The sequence below is a fragment of the Pholis gunnellus genome, assembly GCF_910591455.1.
Source record: "Pholis gunnellus genome assembly, chromosome: 3".
NCBI classification, from domain to species: Eukaryota; Metazoa; Chordata; class Actinopteri; order Perciformes; family Pholidae; genus Pholis; species Pholis gunnellus.
Window position 1 is genome coordinate 5,902,624 of NC_136529.1, and position 10,614 is coordinate 5,913,237.

Genomic DNA, 10,614 nt, shown 5'->3' on the forward strand with positions numbered 1-10,614 from the left:
CACACCAAGCAAAAAAAATTACAAAAAAGGTTCGGAAGCTTTCAGACACGCACGGACTGAACATGCACACACAGGCCTGAGAAGAGGACTGATCAAAATGATTGAAAACACCTGTGTGTGTGTGTGTGTGTGTGTGTGTGTGTGTGTGTGTGTGTGTGTGTGTGTGCACCATGGGCATGTAGGGCTTATGATGTCGGAAGTCTCTGGACCTCTTTACCAATAAAAGAGAACTTCCCTGCGTATTAGTTTTGCTGTAACAGTAGGAGGTGAAAATGTTGAAGCTATATTTCAAAACCACTTCGATGTCAGGCAGAGGAAATACAACAGCAACTTCACAGAGTCCCGTTTCCTCTACTCTGTGCTTCTTTGAGAGTTTTGCTTTCAACTGGGTCACTAGCGAGTAGACAAATCCAATTTTTCACAATCTTACGTAACCCCAGAGCCCTAGGTGGCTGTGCTGTGTATGTGTTAAGCTTGTCAAATACAGATTGATTACAGAGCTTAAACCTTACCCAAAGCTAACACTGATAACCAACAATCAAAGTTTGTTTACTGTTTTCATCATGCGAGGACTGCACAGCTTCCAGAATACAGTGTTTTGGAAGAACTTCTGGTAAAAAAAGAGTTCATAATTCACTCTCTAAAAGGTAGACCATCCAATCATTTAGTCAACATCATTATTTTTTTCAAAAGGAGCCTATAACCTGCTTTCTGTCGTTGGATAACAGCCGGTGTGAAGAACTCACATTCCATTTTCTGTCAATGTTTCTTCTCTACTGCAGGTCAAAAGAGCATGCGAGTCACGAGTCTGCTGATTTGCCAGGGGCTGTTATGGGTGGGCACTGCCCAGGGCTTAATTATCACTCTTCCAGTTCCCAAACTCGAGGGCATCCCCAAAATAACAGGTACTGCGATTGAACGGCCTCTCGAGTGTTGTTTTATTTGGTGTTTTTCTTCCGCGATAGAAAATGACTCTGTCCCATTATTGAGGTCGCACTTGTTTTTTCTTGTGGCTCCGGGAATCAGTGAAAATATTACCAGGAAGGCAAACACACAAATCATAGTGTGTGTGTGTGTATATATATAATGTTGCAGGGTAATTTAAGAAACTGCCTGCCAGCGTTTTGTTAATTATGCCAAGTGAATGAGGTCGTTAGTTTCCCACTTGTACAAACTATACCTCATGACCCCTTTATTCCGAGCTAGTTCATTGAATACTATGCAAACACACTGCAGCTTCCAGTATTACTGTTTCAGTTACAAACACAGTTAACGGACATAGAGTATGATCCAGGGTTCAAGTCATCATAATCTCTTTTAAGTATGACTGACAATGACATGACCTTAGAGCAGTTTAAGAGCAGCATTTATTGCCTCTCTGGAGGACATTTAATTAATCTATTATAGATAATATATATTCTGCCTACGTCCTACAGGAAAAGGAATGGTCTCTCTAAATGCCCATTGTGGGCCCGTGGACTTCCTGGTAGCCACCACCAGCACTCTGTCTCCTGAGCTGCTGAAGAGGGATTCTGTCGGGGACGGCCCGGACTCTGCCTTCGGGGGCGAGGACCGCAGCGACACCTCCTCTCAGGAATCCCTGCATCAGTCCTACCAGGGAGAGGGGCGAGGCAAAGGACGCGGCGTTCTGCTGCAGTACAAGCTGCGCTCCACATCGGGGCTGCCCGGACGGCCGCTGACGGCGCTGGGCGACGAGGCTTCGGACTCCTCCCTGGAGTCTCTGGGGCACAGCGTGGAAGACGGATCTATCTACGAGCTCAGCGATGACCCAGAAACGTGGGTCCGGGGACGTCCTTGCGAGAGGGACGGGGGACGCAGGGACAGGGTGATCTCTGCGGCGGTGATCTCTGGAGGGAGGGGCTTCCACAGACTGAAGGAAGGAGCAGCAGCAGGTACTAGGACAAGTGGGGAGGGTTTAGAGAATATTCTTATGGTCTGGCAGCTCCCACTGACAGTGTGATATGGGAAACATAAGGCAAGGTGATGGGTATTTATAGATGTAGTCTACCCAGCTTAGCTTTGAATCAACCGTTCCATAAATTCAAAGGATTTGAATATACTTGTATGATGTGAAGGCGTTGCCACTGTAACGGAGCTTGACATGCTACGATTTAGCTTGTGGAGTAAGGAAGCTAAGACGTGCTGTTTCCCCAGAGGTACCGTCAGCCTATAGGACGCTTCCAATGTGCAGGATGGTGCGTCATCCACCTCCCCAGCAGTGGCGGAGGCCGCCACGGATTAGTTCCGTGTGATCTGTTTGATCTGCTTCCTCTCTCCCTGCCTTCGTTAAGATGGATACGCCTCAATTTAACCTCATCATCGCGGCGCAAGCTCCGCCACATTTATTTTATTGCGAAGGACTTCTGTGTGAGCAACCGCGGACCGCTCGCCTCTGAGGGGGCCGCCTTTGTTGAGTCTGCCATGCTCCGCAGAGTTAGAGATGGACATCTTTTATCTGATCCCGTGGGACAGATCCCATCTGTTTAGAGCTGAAAGCTGGGGACTTACACCGCATCACAAAGCACATGAGCATCACTTTATTAGCTTTGCCAGCCTTTCTCTCATCCCATACAATGTGAATGTAAGATACCTTCTATTGTGTCTCAAAATTGAATCTGTGCTCTCTTTAAAAAAAAAAAAGAAAACAGGATTTTTTTTCCTGTCTCCTTGCAGCTGTTGCAGAAATGGTTTTTGGTTACAGAAAATGAGTTGCTTCCGAGTGCTGACCACTTTATTGAGGAGGATCATGGTCGTGTAGACTGGCTGCAAAAACAACTGATTTGGAAAACAAAGGTTACGATAGTCAAAGATGTTACAGAATCTCTATGTGCTCAGATGTATTTGAGGAAAAGACAGTTCTTGGTGCCACATTTCAGAGTAGTATCTGCTTCCTGCAAATGCCCCCATATATGTTTGATTATTCACCGACGCCCATCAGCTGGATGAAACACTGCACTGCACACATTAGCTGCAGACCTCAGTTACACATCAAAAGCAAAACTCTACAATCACATGATGAAATAAAAAAAGGCTGCCGCCATCCGAACTGCTATCAGCTGTGTATCAACAGAGAAAACAAACCGAAGAGAGACACCGATGAGCATGCACATTCATTTTCAATAATATGCGACATGATTCTGATTAAAGAGGGTGATTTACATTACATATGTCTATATTACAATTAACGCACCGTGATGTATTTGATCTCTTGATATTATCCGGGACACTAAGTCATGTGTCCCATCAGCATCTTGTTTTCATGCTAATATTTGGTCAATATTTGGAGTTTAATGCGAAATACTAATGTGTTATGATCAAAATATGAGGGCGCACGTAAATATATTGTCATGCCTGTTGCGTGGAAACCTCGCATCTCCATTTGTGAAAGACTAGATGGTGTGTCTTTAACCTGATAGGCTTATGAAACTGTTTTAACCACTTTTAATTGTTCAAGTTCTTCTTTTTTTTTTTTACTGATAAGACCATGAGATTTTGGAAATACACCAGCAGGAGTGTGATGAATCGGAGAAGCACTCAGTGGAATATTGTGTTGACTTCATAACTTCCTAATTTAAATAGCTGGTAGAGTTGGCAGGCTTGTAAACGTGGACTATTGACATTGGCATGCATCTTGAAGAAAAACTCCAGAAGTACGTACTTTACAACGCACATATTTTACAGTGTGCTGAGCGTGTAGGCGGAGGCCATGCAAGTAACCAAGTATGAAGATCTTTGTGCATTTTCAATAAACAGAGTGATGGCGAAGGTTATGGTATATAATTCTTCTCCACCTCTATCTCTACTTAGCCGTTTCCACCACACACGGAATCTCATCTCATCCTTCCACACGGATGAAGCGTGAAAATGCATGTTTTCTATGTCCCTGAGGCACATCAAGGTTTATTTTCCCTTTTCTTCTCCTCACAACTGGAGCATTTCAACATCCTATCAGCCAGGCTCATTATACAAAAAAAAAAAATACGATGATGTAAACCGTATGGATGCTGTCATCTAAATGTAAATCTCAATGTCACATCAGAAATGCATACTCTTTCAATGCTGCTGGAGCCACAACTCCCTAATGGTCACTATAGAGATGTTGTTTGTTCAACCTCAACCTGATGATAAGTGTTTTTCCTGTTCAAGCTCATCCGCTAACAACTGGGATTTAATCTCATGAGTACAGAATAGTGACATTTGATGGACATTGACTCATACATTTCAATGTGTACAGGTATTACCCATGCACTGAATATGAATACTTGTGAATGAACGTACTGTACTACTAATTAAAACTGCTACTGTACTAATTGAACCTGCATTTTCTTTTGTAAAGAGGACTCTGTAACAGTGTTGATGTTTTAGATGAGACTGTATAAGACACAGTTTATGCAATTTTAAGGGAGAATCTCGTTTATTACAGACTGGATCTTGTTTTTTTTTAGATTTGGCCATCAGTTATGGTAACACCATGGCGCCATTAGCTAATAGCTGAGATCTGAGAATGCGTGGACGTCACTAAGAAGAGGTCACATGATCGTACAGGTTTTTAGCAAACACCTTGGATATCCGGACCTATTTGGAAGAAAAAAAACAGGAAAGCAAGACATCTTATATACCTAAACTGTCTGTCGTAGACATCCGTCTCAGTTCACTTTGACATTTGTGTTTACAACCTGTGTGATCATCTGACTGCCCGTTTCTCCGCCCGATCACTGATTGAAATGATGGCCAAACCTACAAAAAGATGTCATTAACGTAAAGTATTGCACTCACAGGCATGTGGAAACACAGTGCTCGTTTCCATTTGGTGCAATACTTGTGAAGTGTTACATGTCTAAACATTGTCTAACAAGCTTATGCTAAATTAAAAACCATGTCTAAACTTGACTTTGATCTTTTTTTGATATTATTTAGAGTGATGTCGGTTGATGTTGTCAAAGATGCTGTAGTTCATATGCAGCATCGTTATACTAATGATGTCACGCTTCAGCTACTTCTCTTTGACTCAACAACAGATAATCCAGTCTTTGAGGTATCATTTGGATTATCTCCTCAATTTGTGGGTGTTTGGGTATTCAAATTACAATCAGCTGACCTCTACATCTGCAGGAAGCCAGTGCTAAAATAACAAGTAAGAATACAGATACTATATATATATATATATATATATATATATCAATTTCCTGTTAATGTTTATTTGGTACTCAGCAGTGTTGCATCTCCAATACACTTCCCTCTGGACATCACGTAGTCCAGTTTATATGTTTCTTATTGCTTTCACAAGAGCATAACTCGCTTCAAGGAACATAAATTTAATCAATTTAAAAAAAAATATTAACCCTTTCTTTTAAGCTACAAAAGCAACAGCAGAATTGAGGGAAAATAATAGCTTGAATTGACATTTCACATCAATTATAGGCAAACTGTAGTATTGGAGTTGATGTTAAAGGTTGACTGTGTTTCTTTTTCTGAGTTTTCAAATGGAAACGGGCGCTCAGCCGTTAGTAAAGAGCAGCGACGTAGTAGGGTACCCAGGTAAGCTAAACAATAAGGCTATGTGAAGGCTAGCACCCCAACAATTTGTGTGAAGTTCCTTGAGTCTTGTGGCCTCGAAGAGAGCAATAAAACGTCTTCATTACCCCGTCTGTGCGGGGGGTCTGATGGCAAGGTAATGCGGCTGTGGACGAGAGCAGAACATTTTTCTTGCCACCCATAAAAAGGCCCGCGTAAAAAGTCATTTCACCTGGCAGGACACAGGAGTTGCTGGTCGACCCATCGACTGTAAATAAGAAGTGGACGAAGGCACCGTGACGTCACCCATTTGGTTTGTGTACTGCCGTTTTGAAGTACTCGAGTTCGGCCATTAAATGATCACCATTGAGACTTGGTCGTGTCACATCCTTTATGCCTCTTCTCCTTCATCCTAGGTATCCATCCGTACGTCGTCGCTGGCACAGTACACTTCAGGGGATTGCTACGAGCAGGTGAAAATACTGAGGGGAAAACCCTGCCATCCACCTCCTCCCCTTGCTCTCTTCGCTTGTCTTATCTATGTCTCTCTCTCCCTCGCTGTGTTTTTTTTATCCCCCTTCTCTTCCAACACGTGTCGAAGAAGTCCGCACGGAATATAAATCCATTACCCTTCATAGTAGGAAATGAAGCGGTGAAGCTATTTCCTCATGACCAATCATCAGGTCACTGTGTGCTGTTGCCATTTGACCTGAAAGTTACATTAATAGCCTCCCCCTCCTACCAACTCCACATGGGGCAGTCAGGCCACATAAAGCCCCCCCCCCCCCTCCCCCCCCCACCTGCTTCGGTGCTGACAATGTCAGATAAAGGGACATGGGGCGGGTGGAGCGGGACACATCCACTGAAATCAGCCTCAGCAGTGGCTTAGGAAATTAGAAAGGTCGACGCAAACAGAAACCATAGCTCGTGGGCTAAATCAGCCAGATGGAGGTTCAGGTGTGTAAAGCAACATCGAGATAATTATGGCACAAACTCATCCCAGCCAGCTGAGGCTTTCAAACATACCGCAGCTTCATGTAAATCAACTTGGAAGCTGCCGCATGAAAAACTGTAACAATAATACAAACCAGCATGGATTTAGATTTTTCTTTTTCTTTAAATGTCTTCACCAGTCATTCAGTTCAATATGCAAAACAAATGGGCTTCCGTTAATATGCCTGCGCGTCCTCTGTGGCTGTGTATAATCTAGGCTTTGTTTACTTGGACTCTTTTTTTAGTTTTTCCCTGCAAGCTCTCATTTACCCAAAGTTTTTTTGGCTCACGAACGTCATCCTGGGATCGCCCCCAACACGCAAACTAGCAATCCAGCAACACGATGAGGATCACACGGCTACAGGAAGCTCCTGAAAGGGTCCACAAAGAACTGAGAGTGTTGCCACTGATCTGATAAAAGCAGTGCTGAATCGCGCCTTGTACTCGGGTCAGCAGCAGAACACATCCTGGCCTGGAAGCAAAACGACAACAAAAAAAACGAGAGGCCGGAATGCTGCGCTAGCGTTTCACGGTCAAGACTCACCCAGCATAGGGTACAAATATGTGTGCTTTTTCAGGTGGGGGGAAAAAAAGAAAAGGGAAAAAAAAAAAATAAGCTTTTTCTAAACCTTTCTATGGATATTTTCTGCCAATTAACCCTGCCTCAGGAGAGATTTGCCTATCTCAAGCGCCAGCTTTGCGCCTGTGCGGCTGGCGGCGTCACTCTGCGTCTCAGGTATAATTTGCATGCCTCGGTCAAGTCTAAACTGAAGCGGATGAAGCGTCTCGGTTTGAAGGTCTCTCCGCTTTATCTGCCCGACTCCCTAAAAGCCGGGGCATATTTGCATTGCTTTTCATTTCCGCAAGGCTTGGCGGCTCGGATGATAAAGGAGGAAGAGTACACTGTACCAACCTTGCTTCACAAAGGAAGCGGCAGCTAATGATTTGCATACGGAGAATGAGATGGATAAGGCCCACACGGGGCTGCCTCGGGTGTTATTATCGCCCTCCATCAACGCTCGGAGCTGATGCCTGTCAACATCCAGTGCTCAGCACCTACAGAGAGGAGGAGGGGGGGGGGGGGTCACATCTTGGTGTCCGATGTAGCTGTCTCCCCTGGCAGAGTCGCTGTCACGTGAACCCGTTAAACAAACACATCTATATTTGAATAGAGGATACTGTGTTAGTTCCCCTAACTTCCAGATCTGGAGACTCAACTCCCCCACTTTCCTCCAAACTCCCCCCCCCCCCCCCCCCCCCCCCCTGAGCTCAGTCTCACAGTGCTTTGTCTTTTTTTCGAATGCTCTCACTGCTGCTCACAGATATGTTTTATTTACTTACCTTTTTAATGATGCAAGAGATTAATGAAAATTTGATCACCGTACATTATTCAACCTGCCACCTCTGGGGGAGAGGGGTCTTCGTAATGGCATGACACCATGCGTGTATCGCATAGTTACAATCTCACACAGTATTTATCCCTTTTGTCCATCTATAGAGGTACTGAAAAGTAAATGCAGTGGCATCTCTGTAATGCTTTCTCATTCTGCGCCTTCCTTTTGGCAAAGACGTTATCCTTTTTTTTTTTTTTTTTCAGTCTGTAAAATCATAATAGGTGAACTGCAGCTGAGGAGTTTTATAGGCAATTTCCTCAAAACACATTTATACAATGTCTCGGAGCCGATACTCCCATCCTCTCTCTTATTTACTGTTATATTTATAAACATGCCACTTTCACATGCTCGGCACTTCCCTCTGTCCCGCAGTGTTTTATTTTCTCAGACTGTTTGGGCCTTTGAAGGGTGACCTTCAATTCATATATCTATTGCTATAACTCTCTGCTACTATCTCAGTGGGACCTCTGTGGAGAAGATAACATTTCTTTTTATGTTTCGCAGTGAATCAAGTCACTTTGTGCCAACATTTCTCCGACTGCTCAAACAAAATGAGAATGTTAGCATTCAGGTCCGGTTCTTTTCTCCTCTTTTGCGTCGTCGTTGGATTTGGATGTCAGCCAGAGAACGTTTCGGAGGTAAATAACGCGCTGAACGCGGCCGCTTTTCACCGGTGGATCGAAACACGGCTCAAACCATTTTCGGGCATCAACTCCAACAACGTCTCATCTCAGCTTACCCCTTCTGTCTGTTTGACGTGCTGATGCAATACTTTCATCACCTGCAGAAGGAGGATTCACAGGAATGCTGAACAATATTCATTCCGAGCCTTTTGTATTAATGACAGTTTTCAGTGTTTTGACTCACCGCAGTTCGGTCCAGTTTTTTACTCACTACTTCTCTGACTTGCTCTCATTCGTTCACTTTCTTCGACACCTCCATCTCTTTCTCTCTCTCCCCTCCCGGGGGGGAAGAGACGTAAAGTACAGTACCTTTTAGTGCTGTTTTCCTCCGTGTGACAGATGGAGGCTTTTAAAACACATTTTCATGGTCTTATCGGTAAATAACGCAGCCGTGTTTGTTAATGAAATATTGCTGCTCGCAAGACGGTGCTAGGATGCAAGAGGAAGATGTATGTATGTATAGCCAGCCATCTTATCATGGGTTCACTGTGCATGTAGAGTGCACTATATCTGTGATTTACTGGCCGATGGTTTTCACTGAGCTGCAGCGCGTTGATTGTTGTTTGATTACGTGTGTCAGTCCAGAGTGAAGTGTCAAAAAGTACAAAATACCAGCTCATCAAGCCTGATTTCCAGCCTGACGAAAAGGGAGTGTGTGCCTGAGTTATGGACAAACAACCACACACACAAACACACACACACACACACACACACACACACACACACACACACACACACACACACACACACACACACACACACACACACACACACACACACACACGGAGCAGTTCAGATTCTTCGAAGGTTTAGAAAATCGATATCAGTGGTGGCAGGTAAGATATGTATTCAAAATGCCCCCCCTCCCCCCATTCTGTTGCTTGATAAAAAAGAGGAGAGGAGGAGGTTTGGCTTTGCAGGGAGCTTGGCAGCTTAGACGCTGTCTGTTTTATAGGGTGGACATTCACAGTAACCAACGATGACAGTTTCTATTTTTATACCCCTCACTCCTCTGAGAGAGATCCTGAAATCCAACATTGTCACAGCAGTCGGCTGGCGCAGGGAGGATTCCTGTGTAAAACGATAGGATGGGAGAAACATTTGACTTGGACATTAAAAGTAACTCTTAATTATCTATTAATGTTCTTTAGTGCCCATCAGTAAATATGCAAAGTGTTCTCAAACTATCAGCAGGGGAAACACGTCAAGGAACCACAAACTCTTCGAGTAACATTTGGGATGTGATACGACTATTTGTGTCGAGCAAACAAAAGAGAAGTAAGTGCTGTTTGAAACACGTGGTTAACGCTGTAAATTAAAACAGAATAAAACAAATCCATTCTGCAGCAAAAGGTTTAGAAAATAAAACATGGTTTGGCTTAAAATGACCAAGAAATTTAACCAAACCAAAAATGCAACAAAAGTACGTGGTTAGGTTCAGACAAAGTACTGTATTTAGTACTTTGTTTTTTGACCCGTTCACCACTCTGACCTTCTTCCGCGACCTCATTTGAGCTCTACGTCAAAAGCAAAACCACAACCAAATATGTTTCCCTCGATAAGTCATCCGTAATGCAGTCACGTTCTACGGGACGACAGACGCGATTAAATCATTATTCACCCATCATGCTACGAGGACACTTGGAAGAGAAGGTCACGCTCAGCTCAGAACATACAAGCAGAAATTCAGTCAACTATACAAAGTACAAACGTATGCTCATAATGCCAGTTTATTAAACGTGCCCTTCATTTGGGAGAAGTTAAACAAAAAATTTGCTGTCGGCAAAATACATATAGCCCATTGGTTTCTTTTTCGCACAATAAACACAAAGAGCGAGCAAACATTATTTGATAACCTCGTTTCGAGACCGATGGTGCTGGCTGGCTCTTTGTCATCGCTTGGGGTAGTTGTCATAGTCTCCATCAAAGCAGGCCATGCAGACACGCAAACCAGTGGTTACTGAAGCCGTTATGTTGCTGTCACAGTCTGAAGTGCGTCTGTACTTGCC

The 10,614-nt window shown here is 43.8% G+C and overlaps 1 protein-coding gene across 1 annotated transcript in view; it reads left to right on the forward strand.

Moving 5' to 3' along the window:
* Positions 1-1,981, forward strand: part of arhgef10la (Rho guanine nucleotide exchange factor (GEF) 10-like a) — a gene marked incomplete at both ends in the record, with an annotated part of 102,084 nt that extends 100,103 nt beyond the window's left edge. Inside the window, 2 exons of the mRNA XM_079186286.1 lie at positions 783-905; positions 1,437-1,981. Of these exons, the coding sequence (XP_079042412.1) occupies positions 783-905; positions 1,437-1,981 (668 nt within the window). The remainder of the gene's footprint in view (positions 1-782; positions 906-1,436) is intronic.
* Positions 1,982-10,614: the final 8,633 nt, after the last annotated feature.